The sequence below is a fragment of the Sesamum indicum genome, linkage group LG3, assembly GCF_026168435.1.
Source record: "Sesamum indicum cultivar Baizhima isolate 11 linkage group LG3, ASM2616843v1, whole genome shotgun sequence".
NCBI lineage: Eukaryota > Viridiplantae > Streptophyta > Magnoliopsida > Lamiales > Pedaliaceae > Sesamum > Sesamum indicum.
The window spans coordinates 26,836,146-26,857,158 of NC_142659.1; the positions used below are offsets into that span (position 1 = coordinate 26,836,146).

The 21,013-nt window shown below is 31.6% G+C and overlaps 1 protein-coding gene across 2 annotated transcripts; it reads right to left on the reverse strand.

Moving 5' to 3' along the window:
• Positions 1-1,349: 1,349 nt before the first annotated feature.
• LOC105158893 (type IV inositol polyphosphate 5-phosphatase 3) lies at positions 1,350-11,826 on the reverse strand. 2 transcript variants are annotated; one of them, XM_011075805.3, is made up of 12 exons: positions 11,740-11,826; positions 7,464-7,676; positions 7,208-7,313; positions 7,040-7,111; positions 5,928-6,000; positions 5,704-5,808; positions 4,595-5,441; positions 4,010-4,194; positions 2,941-3,049; positions 2,316-2,458; positions 1,845-2,079; positions 1,350-1,684 (listed from the first exon to the last, which is right to left on the reverse strand). In XM_011075805.3, exons 2-12 carry the CDS (start codon positions 7,503-7,505, stop codon positions 1,661-1,663), a joined length of 1,941 nt encoding a protein of 646 aa, XP_011074107.1. In that variant the 5' UTR covers positions 7,506-7,676; positions 11,740-11,826; the 3' UTR covers positions 1,350-1,660. The 2 variants fall into 2 exon arrangements, with proteins under 2 accessions (XP_011074107.1, XP_088735326.1); XM_088879200.1 differs by having other exon boundaries at positions 7,040-7,313.
• Between the last annotated feature and the right edge of the window lie 9,187 nt (positions 11,827-21,013).

Genomic DNA, 21,013 nt, shown 5'->3' on the forward strand with positions numbered 1-21,013 from the left:
TTCTGAATTTGTTTTATGCTCAGTAGCCCAAAGAAACAAGAACATTTTCTGAAAAATAATTTAAGTAGCTGAGATGATGGTGGCTGTGAGTAAATTACAAGGGGTTCCTCCCGTAATTATAAAAGCTCTATTGTTTGAAAATTATAAATATCTCGTTGAGATTAACAGTCGTTCAACAAATATTTAATGGGCTCTCATGAGCGATAGTTGTTAGACGATCATTAATTTTAAAAGGTATTTGTATTTTTTTTTAAATAATGAAATGATATATATAATTGTTGCAAATAATTTACCCTGCTATCAATAAGCTAAACACTATTTTATTCTCTTGTGTTTTTTTTTAAATAGCTAAGAATTTTCCTATATTTTAAAAATAGGTTAAAAATTTCTTTGTGTTTTAATAAATTCAACACAAAGTTTTCCTTCTATTAGAAACTAATGGAAGGTGTGGTGCATGCGCGTGAAGTGCATTTAGGCTTGATTTTTTTATTATTTTGATATTTTTTGTCTTTAATTAACTAAAATGTCCTTATACTATATCTAAAATTACTACGGTCAAATTGATTTTTTCTTTTTTTGTATTTTACTCTCTTTTAAAAATATAAATTCTTTTATTCTTAAATATATTTATATTAAATATAAAAAAAAATATATTATAAAAATTAATATACTAAATTTTATTTTTCAAATTTATATATCTATATTAATATAAGTATTAAGCAATTATAACAATTATAAGTTATAAATTAATTTATTATAATAATTATTTAAAATTATTTTTAATTAAATAGTATATATTAAAATATACTTAAGTACAATAATTATTATAATTGTTTTAATTAATTAAAGTATATTTAATTAATATAACTAAATTAATTAATTTTAAAAAAAAACGGACGAGGACAACAATATAGCTTTTGAAATTTTTTGCTCTACAAAAAATGGTCATATGTTATATTTCTGTTCTAATTTCAGAAGCTTCTCTGTTTAAAATTTTTTTTGCTCTATTTTATATTTCTTTTTCTCCAACTTATTTATTCAAGTATTTTCTTTTAGTTGAAAAGTGCAAGAAGTTCACGACATTCACAACATTATATTTATATTTCATTCATCAAGTTATTATTTAAATAAAAGCTCAATAATGGTAAATATTTCCAATAAAAAATAATAAAATTTTTTAAAAGTATATATATAAGGGACCAAACTATAATCAAAATGAAAAGTGAGGGACTAAAATGATTTTCTAAAAAAGGAATAAGTTTTATAAGGATAAATTAGAAAAGTCACACATCAAAGGAATTAATTGAAATCAATAAAAAAGATAAGAACTATCTTAAAATAGAACTTAATTGAGGACTAAAATGAAATTTACCCTTGAAATAAGCGTAGAGTAGAGTTACATATTCACAACAATGAAAAGTAGAAACTTTTTGGCATACATTCATCATTGGCAGTGAATTGATGCCTTCGACATACTAATTTTCTCTGCTTCTCAACAGATGATACACAACAAAACCACATACAACCTCACTGCAATATAATCTGACATGCGGAGCAACAAACAATCAAAGAAGGGATGCGAGACAGCCGATCAGGAGAGCCCCCACAGTCATGGATGCTCCCATTTGCAGCCTCTTTGAAACCTCTATCGGCAAATGCCTTACCGCTCCCAATATGAAGCATCCTGCAAATGAATCCATCGGTAGAGACAATCCCGAAATATATCCATAATTTGCTAAAATAGGAATGAGTCATAACGTGAACAGACAAAAGATTCTTACAGATAAATGTAACATATGGATTTGCAAATTTAAACTGAAATTATGACTTCCATCACCACTCACCTCTCCTGATATTAGCCGATCCATTCCGCTGCTGAGTTCGATATCTGTGAGAATATCCTGTTCTTCAATTTCTGCATCAGTGAAAGTGAGCGCTCGTTGCAACTTCTTAGGAGAAAATACTTCAACTTCCACCATATAAGAGGCAGTCACAGGGCGGTGGTCAGATAGCTTAATTTCAGATCGTCTATAGCCTAGCAGCTTCATTCCCGTACCGAATGAGAGAATGCGATCACACCTGGAGACAAAAATGAGGAACGCCTAACGAATGATATATAACTCCTGGAGCTATGAACTAAGATGCTCTTGTCTTCTGCTACACATGTACACGCATAAACCTAGTGCATTATTACATGAAGTGCAGATGCAGATCCACAAGATGCTTAATCATACTTATTTCAAATTATACTCTTAACAATATGCAGTGTATCTATTAGTGGAAACAGGGAGATTCTGGTTGAACCAAATGCATACCATGCGGGTGTTCTTCTCCCAGCCTTTGGATCTTCTCCATAGTAGGACTCTGAATTTAGCTCATATTTGTAAGTTGGAGCAAAGCTCAGACTACCTTCAGACCATCCCTCAAATGTACGGCCTTTCTTAAGCTCTTTGATAAGCTGCACAAGACAATGCATAAGAACCAAGAAAAGCAATCATGTTCACTGGATGCAACAAACATTTGAATGAAAGCCAAATATGATGCGCCTAAACCCATTTATTGATGTTGATTATTTACATAAATCATGATGGTTCTCGGCCTGCTCATAACTTTACGTTCAAGATGTAAGGAGCCTCCTTGACTAGTTGCGTTTTTCTGATCATCATTTTCTTACAGAGTGAACAGCCGGCAACCTTTCACGTTTCTTGACATTATTCTCAGTTACGTTAAGTTGAAATGAAGCTGTAGTGAGTTAGAAGTTAGTATTGTTATGTTAACAAAGTGCCTGAAGATTTAGGTAGAAGAAATATTGCCAACAGCACTCTTAAAGCAGAATGTAACAAACAAATATAAACAGATCTAGCCCAAACCTAAAAGAGTTAAAAATAAGTTATCTTTTAGCATTTCAACCACCTCAGGAAACAAAAAGAAACCAGTCACCTGATCCCGCTCGACTAATTTGGACCACTCCTTTTTTGAAATTAGCTCTCTTGTCTGCTCATAAGACAAATTGATTCGATAGTTTAGGTCACCGAGCCAGATTATTCTCCTGCAACAGATGTGAGTTCTAGCCATCATATTTACATCTTGAGTGCTCTAGAAAATACTTGTACAGAAAGAAATAATAATAGTCCCCCTCTGAAATCATGTAAATTTGATTTGAGTGTACCTGCTAATAAGGACAGGTATCATAGTTAAAGATACTTAAGTTTATAATTTCATATACAGAAATGTATGGCATCCCGTTAAGGATATACAGCACAATGCTTCCTTAACTGAAAATTCTGAGAATGGCTCTCAACTTGGGTTCTCAAGGTAACCAGAAGAAGGGGCAAAGTAACATTTTCTGGAGTGCTAGACACATCCATTTGATTCACATGGACTACAACTACACAATTTTATGGCTGGAAGATATTCTCTTTTCCATTCTTTTCGAGTTGTGATGAGTTCAAGCACAAGAAAGCATTTCCCATGTAAATGAAGGCAATAATATACGTTCAGTTAGATCTCAATATAAGCGTATATAACTATTAGTTGTGTTCTGTGGTTTAAGAGATTAAAAGATATAGGATCCTTTAACATGAAAGGAAAGCCAATGAACACTACAAGGACTAGGATATTCAAATTGGGAGGAAGTGGACAATTATTCAGAAGATATGAATTTTCAGGTGTTACAGAAACATTTCTTGGTTCCTGTAAAGGGGAATAGCCACCATTTTAAGTACAACCACTATAAAAGGTCAAGATCTTGGCTGTGCAACAGAGTAATTTATCCTGTTTGTAGAAGTCAAACTGTCCAGTCAATGAAGGGGGCATTCTGAAACCTCTTCTAACCGCTTATGGGAAATTCATGACAAAGTATGTGATCTAGAGCATTAGGAAATCAGATTTACTGGTCATTTTAGCATTTCCGCTTTCTTTGACAAATTCAAAAATGTCAGAATAATTTTAGAGAAAATGGCAAACTACTACATCCAAGAAGAGATCAAAAACTAAACCATTTACTTACTCATGGTCGTGGATTCTTCTAGGAAGCCCCACGGCGGAGAGTGAATTGAAACGTGTTCGTCTATGAATTTCATGCACATCGGCATTTCTCTTGATCGCATCCCCATCTTTCTCGCCCGATGTTAGATGTGTACAAATAAAACAGAAGAGTGTTTGATGTATGGACATGCTAACTGATATAGATCCCTGAAAGAAAGAAAACAGAGAAAGTTTTGCTAATTGAATAAACTGAACATGACTTTGTAAACAATAATTGCGCCCTTATCTAATACATAAAAGAAACATGATCCGGAGCATGACCCAGAAAGGCAGGAGTCAGTTTTAGAAATTGAACAAATACAGAATATGGTACAGCAATAACTGAAACATAAACTGGAGAATTTATGCAGCTCGATTTCACAATTTCATGCCAAATTTGACGACGGTAGATTGCCTACCTATGGTACTTGGAAAGCGAAGCCGTGCAAATACTAGAATTGATAGACTAAATAGATATTCAATTATGTAGGAAAGACAAGAACATGAACATTTGCAGCTTGCTCTTGGAAGATCAAAAGTATAAGAACATGTGGAAGATAGAACAAACCTTGTTGCCAATGTAGCCCATGACTCCAACACCAACAGTAGACACATTCAAGTTTTGTATATGCCTCCGCAAGCTCCTGCGGACCCATACCGTGATAAAAATTCCAACCATTTGCTTGCTTACCACCCTAACATATGGTGGCCTTCTTTTCCGGTTTATTAGGGACTCAAGGTCAAGTTCCGCAAGCGAGGCTATGTCTGATCTCATTCTATTTTCACTATTCTTGTTTGATTTGAAAGAACTATATGTCCTGAAAGATTTAGAAGATTTGAAAGAATTAGGTTTCTCCAAAACATGCTGAGCTAAAAGATGAAGTGGTGGCTCTGGCCAGCTTAAGCCTATCCTATCTGTCCCACTAAGTGTTTTCGTTAATTTATTCATGCATCGAATATTTGAGGCTTCTGTATTTTCTTCAGAATCATCTGTCCTTAAGCAGTTCAATCTGTCCAGCCTTTTGGGAGAAGAAAATTGCCGTGCCAACTCCTGTTCCTTTGACTTGCCCAAGCTGCCATTGTCATTGGAGATAGTGGCATCAGCACAAACAAAATTGCTTTCATCGAAAATGACATCCTTGATTTCACAAATATTATCTGGTTCTTCATCCAATGGGTAGATTTCCTCCTCAATATCACTGTCTGATTCAATTACAATTTCATCTTCTATGTCTGGTGCATCTTCAGATGGCTTGAACTTTGTCGGAGAAGGTGGATCACTGTAGCTTTTAAACTTTGTTGCTGGTGGAACTCGGTTCAGAGTTTCACGAATTATGTTTTCCCATTTTGAAACTGGCCGACTATCTTCAGCGCCAAAAATATTACCAGCATTTAACGGGATGATCTCCTGGAGGCTGTCATATAAAACATGATCAAATGAATGAACTGTTAGGTGACTTCCTGTTCCATGGAGAGATTGGCAACAAACGTAACCATAAAGTTTAAGTTGACAGCCGAGATAAAAGAATTTCAATCAGGTTAAAAGGGAAATAACTTTCATGGTAATAGCATATTATTGATTGTGAAATTGATGACATGATTTTATAGCTTGGACTACATGCTATGCTTTAGATTAAAACCCATGTAATTTATAGAATAACAGTGTAATTAACTTACCCAATTACATAAACATCAGCGGGCTCATCAATATCCAACCAGTCATCAAGATCTAAGTCATGAGGAGGAACTCTTCCTCCAACATTCCATGTGGCAGCACATATCCTTGTAAAGACAAAGACAAGAGGATGGAAATAAAACCTCGCTATATGCTAACTCGAACTATTTGCTTATTTATCTTAGCAGTTTCCAGTCTTTGTGATCTTGAAAATGCGAGGACATACCTGATCTCCTTGGTGTTTATATACTGAGCTCTAAATGTCTCTGATTTTCGTCTTCTTAACCTGGGAAGAGCCTCTGGGTTTCAACAGCACCCAGATACACAAACCATTCAGAGTTTGGTTCTAGAAAAAAACAGAAGATAAATATACACTACACCCGTAGATCAGCGTAGCATAAGCAACACCAACTGGGACAGAGAAATATGGATATGCAGAAAAAATTCAGTATCCCCTGGAGGGATGCCTCGTAAGTTATTTTCTCATTATGCTGATACTTATGCAAACACACACACACACTCAGATATATATATAAACAAGCACACACTCACACATATGTAGACCATTCTGATATCAAGAAGTGCTCTCCTGCACATATAGTGTCTTGGTGGGATACTCATGCCGTTAATGAAAAACATATTTTAAGCATATCAGCAAGAGGAAGTTTCCAAAACTGATTTATTTACTTCCAGTTGGATACTACCAGGATACATAACTGCTATTGTTTGGTTGTAGATTGTTCCACATTCAGATAGTTCACTCAACAATGCATTTATACACCTAGCTTTCGCTCTTCTGTCAACTAGATTAGTCCAAATATAACCAGTCGTACAAAATAATAAGACTGACTTTGAATGGTTAACACCTTACTTTGATCACCAACCCAAATAGCAACATATGAAAATGCTAAATTACATAGATCTGAAACAGTGCATCCAGTATCCGTATGCTTGCCTGAAAGACAAATTATTGAATTCTATGGAACAGATTGGTTTTTATAAGCATAATTTTCCAAGATCTTCACTGAATAGTACCAAAACAGCGAAGATCAATAAGTATAAGATCATCCAACAGCATAAACAAACCGTAGTCCATTCCGCAATTGCATAATAGAGCAAAGAGTACCTTAAAGTCTGAAATCGCAAGACTTCATCACTACCAAAAAAGACAAGAACAAGAAAAAAAGGTTCACTGATAAGTAAAAACCAGCACACTTTTGCTTCAAATATGACCCCAAAATTTCATCAAACAACAGAGATTTACCAACGTTTACTAAACAAATTGACTGAAAGATCCAAAATTTTGGAAAATGCAATTAAATAAAGTAAATACATTACCATTAGCATCGACCTGAACTTCATCGGGTTTATCATTCTTGAATCGGGATTCTCTGGGCCAATCACAAAATTCTGCAACACACACACACACACACAAAACAACTTTAAAAAGTGAAAAGACATGACAAAAAGGCAATAAACCAGCAAGGACAGAATGCTCAAAACAACCTTGCTCCGTATCTGAATCGACGCCAGAATCGCTGTCTGCGGAGTAATCAGCGTTGTTGGTCGCTATGTTGAGCCACTTCCGCACCACCGCGCGCCGCCACGAGAGCTGCAAAAACGAAACACAAAATTCAGCCAATTCCTCTGCACTCTGCCGCCCTCGTCAAATCATCCAAATAAAGAGTAAATTCCTAAAAACAATGCACTGCGGAAACTGACAGAAAATCCTTCGACAACGAAGAGACTATGAAAGCATTACCTCCGGATGCTGGTGGTGGCTCCTCCCTCTCTGCTTCTTCATATCCGAACCGAGTTCCTAGACTACAAATCTTCAGATATTTCAGAACCAAATAACAATGAGCAGAACAGCTGCAACAGAGGAGTGGGCTCAGCAATGTTGAGGAATGAGTGATGATGATCTTCACAGTTAACTTCCGTCTTGGTCAAGTAGCTGTACTCTGGCAGAAGAACACTGCAGCCCACAAAATAACGGTATTTTATTTTAGTGGGAAAAATTCCATTTTCCTTTTGTTTTTTTCTGTGGGAGTGACCACACCCCTTCCAAATTTCTATCATAAATTAAATATTTAATAAATTGTAATTATTTCTGATAGTATTTATTATAATTATAAATATTCTTTTATTATTTAAAAAATTACAAAAAATTAATTTATTAATCAGACATAAACATTAGGATTATTACAACAAATTTTAGAAAAAATTAGTGTAATAACCCAAATATTTTAATTAGTGGCTCTAATTGGAGGAATAGGGAAAGTGGATTACTAGGTTTTGGACAAGAAAACAAATTCAATTAATTAATTATTACGGGAGAAAGTTGAGCACCTTTTTGTCCTAACATACCACTGCCCAAACAATTGTTTCTGACTGTCAACTTAGAAAAGGTTGTATTAAGAAAAAAATTCCATTTTTTTTATTATATCTTTAATAAATTCTCCTAGTTTTTAATTGCCAATGTATTTTTTTTTCTTTACAAAAAAGTCTTTTTTTATTATATATTAATATTATTAATTGAATGAACTAGACTTGAAAGAAAAAAAAAATCTTGATACGTTATTAAATAATGTGCACAAATATTCTTTTTTTAAAATAAAAAAAATAGTATCAATAAGGGTCTAATAAGAGGGCCTATTAAACAATAAGAATGCCTTAGAGAGAACCTCAAAATATTAAAAATTATAAGGATCAACACACTTTTCACCCGACTTGAGTCGTACCCGATTGGAACCGACTAGGTGACCCGCAATACAATCGTTGATCATCCAATACCTAGACTAAGATCACGACATGTGAGTTTGTACAAGTACGGATCTTCGGCCCTTTAAATATTCTTGCACCATTTTGGGCCAAAATATGTAATTTATTTGAGAGAATATTCCTCATCTTTAAGAATTGGAGGGTCTTGGTTAGAGACCTCCTAGCAAGTTTATCATGCATTCATTTTCTTAGATCCTAAACATGTATTTGGATTCCCTGATTCGATCTAGTTAATGAGCTTTTTTTTGAGCGGTAAGATTAAAATTTTGCAATAAAAAAATTATGGATTTAAGTCTTGCAAATATAAATGTATAATTTAATCTATAATAATTATTTATTTTAAAATACATTTATTAATTTGAAAATAGTCACGTATTGAATCCATAATTGATGATAGTACGTATGAAGTATAGTTCAAGTATTCACAGGCCGTGTAGAATCATTACACGTGTTTGGTTGGGGTTATGACGCTGATTTGGGATAAAGATTTCCAGAATTAGACAATTCCGGATTTGGGCGGAGGAAATTGTTTTAACCAAATACGGGCAGATTTACCCTCGTGCACCGTGTTTGGCTGATGACCATTCCAAATGTTTGGTTGCGAGCTATACAGAGTTCTAGTCCCACAACAAATTCATGCATTCAAATCACCGCCCAAACAAACCCGAATCTCGGTTTCTCAGCGGACATTTGATACGTGTCCAAAATAATAAATATTAGTTTTACAAATTAAACGTGTCATCATTAAAAAAAATAAAAAATAAATATTTGAGTTTGTACTTAGTAAAATTGTACTCTAAACAAATTAAGATTTTCCACTATGTTTTTTTTTTTTTATGCAATATCTTGAACTCTAAACGGAGTTTAATTTTTCCTATATGTGGAGATTCACCAAAGAAGGAAGTCACATCATAAATGAAGAGATAAATTTAAATATTGAAAATAAAACAGCATATAAAAAATAGATACCCATTTTTCTTAATAATAGAGTATATATTATTATAATTATTATGAAATAACAATTTTCTTTTGATATTTGGTGCTATTACATGTAGATCTCATTTGATTTTTAAAAAATTATATCTAGTTATCTTGATATTTGTTTTTACCTAACAAATAAATTCATCTGTTAATTAAAAATTATATTTATAATTAATTAATTTATGATTAATTTATTACATGTAAAATAACTATTTTTTCGAGCAAACTATCCTATACATCTAATATTTTTATAAGTTTTAAAAATATACTATGCAAATATATTTTTCATCAATTGACATAAAGGTGTCCGAAATTGGGATAAAGAATCGGATTCGTGGAGGAAAATGTTCCGGCAAAAAGCGGAGACATTTATTCTGGGACGTGGAATTCCGTGTTTGGCTTTGGACATATGAATTCCGACCTGTTTGGTTATGACCGCTGCTGTAGTGGTCCATGAGTCCTCTAGTCCTACATTCCAACGGTTTAGACTCCAAATTTTATATTCAAATTTCAGTGTGTGTGCATGAGTATCTTGATTGTGTGTGTTAAAAAAAAGAAAATGAAGGATAATTATATTTATCTCTTTCAAGATTTGATGTAATTGTACGTAAACTGTTTGTTATTTGAAAAATTATATTTAGTACATTGAGATTTGTTTCGATCTATATAAATATCCCATTGTTTAGTTAAAATTCACTCAATTTGTTGATATTAATAAAAAAAAAGAATAAAAATTCTTATTTACTCCTGATTGACTTATTTTATTGATTTATTACAGGTCAAATAAATTTTAATGACCAAATTATTCGTATATATATTCACACATTAATGCATTTGATGGGTATATCTTCACTATTACAAGAGTAGTTTAATTAAAAAAAAATATTTGATCTATAATAAGTTAGTAATAAGTCAATCGACGGTAAATATCAATTTTTAATCAATTTTTTTTTTGTTAATATCAACAAATATAGTTAATTTTGATTAATGGATGGACTTATTTGTTAAAGGGATGAAAACCCAAGAATACCAGATGTAATTTTTTAAATCACATGGAGTTTACGTATAATTACACTAAACTTTACGGGAGGAGAGTATAATTATCCTAAAAAAAAAGTACGATGTATGAGTTTTTGGGAGACAGTCCAACAATTTGGAGTCAAAATTTTAAACGAAAAATCTTGTATCTGAAACAAAACGTAGTGCGAAAAGAAAAAAAAATTCCAAACTCATACACATGTCATTAAAATAATTTTTTTAGGAATGGGTAGCGCCTATACATTAAAATATCCGTACGAGTAAAATTTCAACGCAAAAATGCATTTTTATCATTAATATCAAAAGTTTTGAATTTATAAACTTTTTCTAAATCAATAAGACTATTTATACACCTCAATTTTGAAATACTTATTTTATACTTAATTAATTACTAATCTAGTATTAATTAATAAAAATCACAGTCTCATAAAATTATAAGTCAAATTGATTGATATATTTTATTATAATAATTTTGTCTATTTTTATTTAATTTCAAGAATATCTCAAGATAGGGGGTTAAGTGAAGATTTATTTAATTTAGGGGGATAATTGATACGTGTGGCATACTTTAGGAGTATAAAATATATTTAATCCTGTATTATATATTAAAATGCAGTGTCAAATCAATAATACGTATAAACATATATGTTTAAACTTTAGATATTGTTCTGAAACTGAAAATTGAAAATAAAAACACAAACAAATAGATGCTCGTACCGACCCAAAAAGAAGGAATTGAATTTTGTTCGAGTATTTTTTAAAATAATTTCGAGTATAATTATTTTCCTAATAAACACTCCGTTTTTACTTTTTCAAGTCAATTTCTAAATATTTTCACTATTACTGTTAATTATTTTTCAAGTATATTATAAAGAATTTTTTGAAATTTATTATAATTACAAATACCTTCTCATTATTTAAAAAAATTATAAATATCCAGTGAAATTAACGACCTTCTAACAAAGATCCCTCTATAATGGGTTGTCACGAGGAGGGAATATTTATTAGATAACTATTAATTTTAAGAAAATATTTATTAATTTTAAGACGGTATTTGTAATTTTTTTCATGAAAAATAAATGTGAAACTAAAAAATTATTTCTCTCCAAAAAAAAAAAAAAGTTAATAATAATTCTACCCAAACATAATTACTAAATTTCAGACAGGAATTTTGGGTTTGAATTAAAATTAAGGAAGAGAAATAACAAGGAAAAATAAATAAATAAATAAACAAATACCTGTATTTAGGTGGTTTATTGCTCCGTAACTGATCAGCTGTTCCACACTTCCACTTCCATCAAAATGAAGACGACTCCTTTGAGTGGCGAACTGTGGACAAATGTGCCTTGAAATTTATAGACACTCCCATCCAACCACTTTCCGACATGTGGCCTCCAATTTATTTATTTATTTAATATCTTATATTATATAATTCCTTGTCTGCTTATCTGTTTCTTGCAGTACAAAGTCAAAAATTATTTAATTCTTTATATTAATTTATTTATATTTGAGATGATAAAATTAATTATGTTTGAATAGTAATTAATCACGATTGCACAATAACTTTTGATTATTGTTTTCATATACGAAATCAAAATATTAATCATAATTAAAAACGACAAACGCGCTTGGCATAACTCAAAACAATAGTAATATATATATATATATATATAGATTAGATAATATTAACTATAAAATTAGAAAAGTTAATAAAAAAAATCCTTATAAAAAAAGAAAATATAAAAGATCCCCTGATATTTGAAAAATGACGCAAAAAACCCCTGAGCAGGGAGTGCATTGTTTTTCAAATGATATGGATGATTTTTGCATTTTTTTTTTAATAGGAGGTTTCTTGAACTTTTCTAATTTCATAGGAGGTAAATTGCATTTAATCGCAAATATATACTTAGACCATATTCGAAATAATAAATATTGATTAATTGTGATCAAAACTTAATTTTTCACTTTGATTATTTTATTGTAGTTGACGGTGGTGATTTAATATAACTTTTCTATATTATACTTATTTATAATATATACAAAATAATTCACTATTTTGTGATATAAATAGTTATTACTTAACATCAACCGGTAAAAATCATTCTTGTTATTTCATTTATTGGGATTATTAGAGCATAAAAAATGTTAAAAACTGGCTGCAAATAAAATGAAAATTAAATGTGGAAATCTTGAGAATTAATTGGCCCATTTGATGTTTATGTCAACAAAGAGTGAAAAAGGTTGTTAGAGGATATGAGGTAGCAAAGATTGTATTTAGGACATAGACTATTAGTACTTAAAAATTTCATAAATTGTAATATCACTACAAAAAATACAATATGTAATCATGATTAATTCTTATGATTAAAAATAAAATAGTTGTAGCAAATAATCATTAAGCATAGTCATATAATGATTGTTGGCCGTAGTATCTGTAAGGGTGGTTAAAACATTTATCATGACAAAAAATCATAGCAAATATTTTTATTTACGAAGGTAACTATAACATTTGTCATGACTAAAAACCATAGCAAATATTTTTACCATGGCTTTTAGCCGTGACAAATAACTTTTTCTTGGTGGAAAATCAATATTTTTGGTACGGTTTTATTTACCCGTGATCAGTAAAAATTATTTATCATGATTTTTAGTCCATATCTATTAAAATTGTAGTTAATAATCTAAAAATGATCGAGTGATTATCATAAATTCATACACATTCAAATTCAAGTCCAAACGAAATTGAATCTGGACGATCTAAGTATAAAAAGAAGGAAATAGGAAAACGACAAAAAACATAAGAAAGTGAATAAAATAAATGAGAAGAACAAAACAAATCTTTTTTCGTCGGATTATGTCCAAAAACCGAGCAAATAAAAAAGAAAAGGTCAACAACGTAATCCAATATCATCTTGCCACCGTTATGCACTTTGGTAATAAATAATTAATTAGTGATGGCATATGCACATGCACAGTACTTCTACTCTCGCACCCCACACAAACGCTTACACTAAAAAAATAATAATTAAAATTTGTCATATGTTCACAGTTCAAATTAGTCGGATGCGAGATTAAGAAAAAAATATGAAAATTATTCTCGCAATAAATTACCACTATAAAAAATTATTGTCCTTAGCAATAACACTAATTCTTTGCAAAATAATGAAATTCGTTGCTAATTTGTATTAGCAACGATTTTAATAAGAAAAATATTTACGGTAATTAGTTCGCCACTTTCTTTTTTTTTTTTGGGTAAATGTAAGTTTTATTAATAAAACAAGATCGTACAGTACAACAGTGCTCAACTGGTGGTTTCTCCCTCGACAGTCCAAGGGATACGCCATAATCTATATAACGCACATGAACTAACAGAACGAGATAAATTAACATTGATAATCCTCTGTCTAATATCTTCCACAATAATGGTGGCTATGATATTCGGTGGTCGTTCCGTATGCTTAAAGCGTCTCAAATTCGTTCCCTCCAAATGTGGTAAATGCAAGCAGCCAGGAGTGCACGATAAGTCAAGTTAATGATATGTTTTCCTCTCCATTTTCTTGCAGCCCACTCAACGTCACGTGACCACTTTCTATTAGGCCATTCAAACTGAACAATCCGTCGACTCGCTGTCAAACATCTTCTGGCATAACAGTATCGAAAGAATAGATAAGTATGTATCTCCATTGCTAGTTCCCCACTTTCGTTAGTAATTCTTTCTTTTTTTTTTGGTGGGGGGGGGGGGGTTTCAAAACCATTTACGAAGTTTTGTAAAATTAAAATTCTTTTCTAGTTATAGCAAGGAAATAATTCATTTGTAATATTAATTTTGAAATCATAAGAATTTAAAATTTTTATCCCTTGCTAAATTTATTGCTAATTACCAATAAACTTACGCTCCTTTTTAATTTTTTAGTTATTGGCATAATACCTTGTAGTGGAAGTACATTATCCTAAATAACTTTTTCGAGTATTTATAAGGTCAAATGTCCGCACTTGTATGTATTCACATGTCGGAATATTTATTTTTTAGGTGTTGACTGATTAACGATGGTGATTCTAAATCGTCAATTCAGATGCCATCCAACCCAAATAAAAATGTATGAATCTGAATTCTATTTAAATATTTAAAATATACGACGTATCTTTCTTATGGGGTTATGCCAAAAATTAAATTCAAATGGGGATTGAATTTGAGTCAAATCCACTTGTCATTTAATCTGTGCACAATTTTGTCATGAACTTTGATAAATAAATTCGAATAATATATTCAAAATATCACTCAAACTCTTAATATTTTAAAAAAAATAAACCTCTAGAAGTTGTTGGAATATGATATATCAAGAAAAATAAATTATTTTCTCTGAAAATATTTTATGTTGCAATAAATGTGGGCATGTCACAAAGTCAAAGTTTGTGTTAAAATAAAAGGAAAAAAAATAAAAAAATAAAAGAGAACTATCTAGAACACTTGTTATTTTACTTATTCTTTTTTTTTCCTAAAAAAAAGGTGTGCATTTGACAAGAAAATTGTAAAATAACCACTACTAATAATTAATTAATTTAAATTATTATTTAGAGTTAAGCAATTATTATCCCATGATTGAAATCTGTCCTAATCTTGCAAAGAGAATGAGCAAACACACAACTCTGTCTATTCATTGACAGCCACATCAAATGAATATTAAAAATTTGGTTTGGTTTTCCTAAAATCTAGGGTTTATCTAATTACAAAAATGGAAAAATAAGAATTAAGCTTAAAATTATATAATTCAACCCATTAATCTTGTTAATACATACGTTTGATCCTATCAAATATCTTGGTAATGATTAAATCAATACCGTACAGTGTAATAATATTTGATATTAATAAATAGAATATTTTACTATAAAATGAATCTTGGAATATATAGAGTTTTAATACAAATTCGAGATAAAATAAACGAAATTAATAAAATATAATGATATCTATACATAGCACACACAAGTTGGAGATGATAAAACTATGTGAACTTAATGAAATTATCGATATTAAATCAAATTTCTACAAAATTGGAACCTAAGAGTACCAAATTCCATGTTGAGTATAATGAAGAAATTCTTGAAAAGGTCATAAAATAGTTAATTCCGAGAAATCTTGACCATACATGATGTGGGTCTTATAATAATCATATATGATAAAGATCTTTTGGGGGATTGTAATCTATAAATACCCTATTCTTAGGGTATTTTGTAATTTCATGTAATTATTTGTAATTTTTTAAATAATAAGAAATATTTATAATTAAAATAAAATTTGGAGAAGCCTCTTGTACTACAAAAACTTTCTCAAAAAGTTGAAGCTTGCAAGCAATACTCCGTCAAAATAGGCTTGGTAGAAATTATTGGTTATCGTTGTAAAAATTTTTATAAACTGTACTCCAATTATATGTACTTATTACCTAATTGATTCAAATTTGATCAAATTCAATCCCAATTAAACTTTCTTAGTTATAGTCAACCTAAATAACTACACATTTTCGGATTAGATATTCTTTGTTTTGTTGATTAATAACCCACACAAATACTTTTAGAAGATACTTCCTCTATAATGGCTATCATGAAGGAATATTTGTTAGACAGTCATTAATTTTAGGGAGTTATTTATAATTTTTTAAATAATTGTGGTATATTTGAAATTATGGCAAACTCCGGGGGCCCATCGTATTTGTATTTGATCAGCATTCAGCTCACCGTGTAGATCAAGTGGGTCTGATCCATCAAACATAGTCATTGTGTTGGTCAGGCCTTTATATATTGGCCCCAATTGGGTTGTCTTTGGATTGGCCCAGTTTGCTATGGCCCAATTGAATTACTCCATTCTCGGCCGGCCCTCATCATCATGGGAACTTTATATGGTTCTGAATGATATATTCTCCTAATATTGTACCTGGAATGAATTTTTTATAATCAATTATTATTTTATCAATAAATTATATTTATTTATATTATTTTTAAATTACCCGTAATGGATTTATGGTCATATTATTAATAAGCCTCACCATATCTACACTGCACATATTTCAAATATTTCAGATATGCCTCCTGATTTGTAAAAAGAAGAAATATGATTTTTTGCCATAGTTAAAAATTATAGTGGAAAGAAAATAATTATGACGAATACAAATTAATCATGACTTTGTAATGGACATTTGTCGTTGCTTTTGTAAGTAAGGCAAAAGCATTATCCATACCTAAAATTATTGCAAGTGTTTTGGCCGTATTGATATTGATTAATTGTAGTAAAAGTTTAAGTTTTAGTATTTGATTTTGTTTTACTATGATGAATAGTATTAATTTACTGTAATTCTTTGAGCTGTGGTTGATGCGAGCAAACTTAGCTCGTTGGATATATCTTAGGCCTGGATTCCTTAGGCAAAAGCCTTTGCAAGTTTAGAGTTAGAATCTGTAAAAAAAATATTAGCACTTCGACCCCCAAATCAGTAAACAATTAAGAAAAGATAAGATTAAGCAATAAAAGAAAGCAATGAGTGCTGAAAAATAACGAGATAATAATCTAGATAGAGTGCTCTTGTGTGAAGATTTATGCAAAAAATTGCGTTACGCTTCGCCAAGGGGAAGAGATTATTTTTATAGCCACAATTCCCCACCGGATGAAAAAGTGTAACCCCTAGGGACTCGGGTCAACAGTTACCGTGAATAAGCCCCCTTAGAATCTGGAAGTGGTTTGGCTAGAATTTTGAAGAGTTGTATTTGTTGAGGAATCCTAGAACAGATAAGTATCCTAGTGAGGATGAGCTTCAAATTCCTAGAGGGTTGTCGGGGTGTATGAGAGATCCTCCTATATCTTTGTGCCTTGTCATAGCTTATGTGGCTATCTCCTTTCTTTTACGAGCAAATGACTTCCTGCTATTTGTGAGGACATCCAACATGGCAGCTAGGCTGGCCAAAAAAGGCTTTTCTCTTGTGGGTTAGTGGATTCTTACCGTGGCTCACCATTCCTCAAACTCATAGGCAGGCGCTTGGGCTGGGAATTACTCCTTCTGGGGCCTTGCTAGTTCAGGGACCTTCAACTGGCTTCATTTGAGCTAGGTGCAACCTTGGGCCTGGTGTATATTTGAGGTATCATTCAGTCCCCCACTCTATGGAAGAGGGTGCTAATTCATCCTACTTAGAGTAGAGAGTCTTCATCAAGATATAAATTTGAGGCCTTTGCTCGTCCTTCTCTCAGAAAAAGAAATCCCCTTTGTAGGGTTTTCCTTAAAAAAAGACGAGACAATTTTCTTGGAACCACACGTCCCCTGTCAGGGTGAGTTGAAGGCTAGACCTGGCTTGCAATGATGCTCTACACGCATGAGCATGACCTTTCAAGTAGAATGGGTGGTGGCTAAGTGTAATTGCCCTTGAGTAACCGTTGTTTTGGTAACCAACCGAATGGGAGGTGGTTACCTAGCTGATACATGGGTGATCGTAGCCCTTGGCACTTTTTTATTCTTTTTATTGTAGGTTCACCCCTTCATTTTCCCCAAGATTAGGAGAGAGAAAAATTCTGAAGCTCTTGCATTTCAAGTACTAGGTTTCTTATTCTCATAAGTGTGTTGATTTATCTTTGTCTTCTTCCCTCTGCGCCCATGTATTTTTTTTTTGTTAGTTTGAATCTCTTACTTCTTTTCCCTTCTTGAATTTCCTACTTTGAGTTTGCATCTTTTCTCGATTTGCTAATGGTGTCGTCTGATGAGATTGTGTGAGTTGTGGGAGAGAGGCCGGTTAGCTATGATCCCAACAAAGCCACTTTTAAGGGGATGGGTCCAACTTGTCTTCTTGTGGAGGGGCTCGTCGATGGAGCCTGAGAAGAATTGCCACCGTTCAAACCTCTTGATTGATGAACCTTCTAACACCGAAGAGGAGACTGTTCGTGAGAATGAGGAAAAGATTTCCTCAAGGGAGAAGGAGGAAAGAGAAGAGTCGGTGCCTGTTGGCGGTGAGGGGGAGAGGGCCACCAACCCTATCTTGCTAACTAGGGTTCTCTCTTCCTTCTGAGACATGGATGCCTGCCACCTAGCCGACAATTACTACATCCCTGATTGTTTTGCCATACTCCTCCCTCATCCTGAACCTCCTACCAATCCCAAATTGTTTATGTTTTTTTACTGCCCAATTCAGGACAGGTTTTTGTTTTCCTATTCCTCCTTTAAATGCCAGGTCTCCCATATTTTTCAAGGTTCCTCTAATCCATTCAGCTTCCAACTCCTTTTGTCTTCTAGTCAATTTTTTTATAGTTTTGATTAGCGTGGTGTCTCCTCCACGAGCAGGGATTTTTTGACCTGTTTCCACTTAACTAATTTGATACTTTCAAGTATATTTTATTATTTTTGCGCTAATTGAATCAAGTTCGAGTCAATCTTGAACACTTATCTAACCAAAATATTTGTTCAAATTTAATTTGTTTAGTTTAGCAAATTAAATTTAAATAAGTTTTTATCAATTAATTTTTATTAAGTATTGAATAGTTTGACTTGTATTTTAAACCCTACTTACGATAGCATGGATTATGGAATTTAGTAGAAGTGCATGCCCTATTTCTTTACACCAAAAAGTTGATGTTAAAAACTTAAACTTTACGGCATATTAATATCATCACAAATAGAATCTCTTGGCTCAAAGCATCAACGCCCCCACCCCCCCACACCTACAATGTAGTATTTGTTGATTGGATTCTCAAATTTGAGTTTGAGACATGCAAGACAATGACATGTTGAATTTATCCGTTTGGCTAGTTTAAGAAAGTTTGTTTTTAATTACTTTTAGAGGGAAAGAATGAAAATGAGCACCTACATCTACACTACATTACGACAACTCCTCATACATATATAATATTTATATATATGTGTAGGCTATATGAGTAGGTTGGGGGCTCCATGACCCCAATTAACATGCAAACCAACCTAAACCTCTACTGTAAAGTAGACGTACATATACCTACATTCATGACATCCACTTCTGCAAAATCGGTAAATTCTAAATAGTCATTGTAATGAAACAAATCACAATAAAATTCTAGCTCGAATTTATTTCAGCGGAATTTGAATCAATTATATGACAAGTGCAATACACTTATCGTGTGATTGATGTACATTTCAGAGAAAGTGATCAATCATATAGTAAGTATGATACACTTGCTTTGTGATTGATTTGGTTCGACCAAATTTGATTCGAACTAAAATTTTCCAAAAAGCAGTAAAGTATGTTCGGGTAATGCGCTGGGAATATGTTGTAGATGTGCTTTGTTGAAAGGAAGCTTGTAAATAATTTATGGCCCAATTATAGTAACTAGTAAGTGTGGCACATTTTATGTATGTACTTAATTTTTAAAGATAAACTAAAATAGATTATTTATGTAAATTGTATTATTAGTTTTTGTAGGGTAAAAAGTACCTAAAAATATATGTTAAGACAATAAATTAATATAAATATTTTGATTTATAAAAAAATTGACAAACAAAGATAATAAATAACATACGAAATATTAAATAAAAATACATGAAAAAATATTACAGAGGAGTGTTGAACGAGGGTAAAAATTAAAAATTTATGTATTTTCTTACTAACATCAGTATTTTCCATCCAAATCCTAATCGAAGGTGGCCAGGTGTAAACAAATTTTTCCTTTTACATAAATATAATTTAATTTTTTTTTTTAGAAAAGTGTAATATTTTGTAGATGGGGTCTAAAGTGTAATTAACCCTACTAATTTTATAGATTGTTTGTTCCTTACTCAGCCTTTGTTGTTAATAAATATCGTAAAGTTATTTTAGTTAGTACAATTACTGATCATATTGATATATGTATGATAGTGTTTCTTAGAGCATCAACTGATCCACACAATGTGCCGAAGTATCTCCAATCCTGCGGGAGATCATTATTGGCGTCTACCCTAAGATACCCTTTTAATTACATTTCCCTTTAATTTATTGTCATTAAAGCGCATTATCATAATAGCAACTTCAAGTCTAACTTGTGGATTGAGTGAAATAGACTCCCCCTTGGCATATTTGATGGAAGGGAAAAATTAATTTATTTTTAATTTCAAATATACATCATTACATATATATATATATAGATACAAAATGTAAAATGAAAAATTACAAGAACCCCATTAAAAAAAATTTATATTTTAAAAATACATCAGCGTACTTTTTAATATAAAATTTTCATTTTATTATTTTTTACTCTGTTTCTGGATATATAATTTTATGTTATTTATTTTTCTTTAATTTTATTTTAACTATATTCATTAACTTTTACAAGATATAATTTTGGAATTTTGAAAAGTTTAGTTCATTCAATTAAAAATCTTACTAATATAATTTAATAAACTCTAATTCCACGTCCTAATTAAAAATATAAAGTATAAAACATCAATTATTTGCTTCTCAACACTGGCACTTAAAAGATAATGAAGCGTAACTTAGTTGGTAAAATTGAGGCCTCATGATTTTAGAGGTTATGGGTCG

Excerpts from the sequence above, each read along its gene's own strand:
- LOC105158893 (XM_088879200.1), bottom strand. The coding sequence starts at position 7,505 with ATGAAGAAGCAGAGAGGGAGGAGCCACCACCAGCATCCGGAG. Across the intron at positions 5,442-5,703 it reads GCTGATGTTTATGTAATTGG|CCTCCAGGAGATCATCCCGT; the intron begins GTAAGTTAATTA and ends TTTATATGACAG. Across the intron at positions 2,080-2,315 it reads GGGAGAAGAACACCCGCATG|GTGTGATCGCATTCTCTCAT; the intron begins GTATGCATTTGG and ends TTTTGTCTCCAG.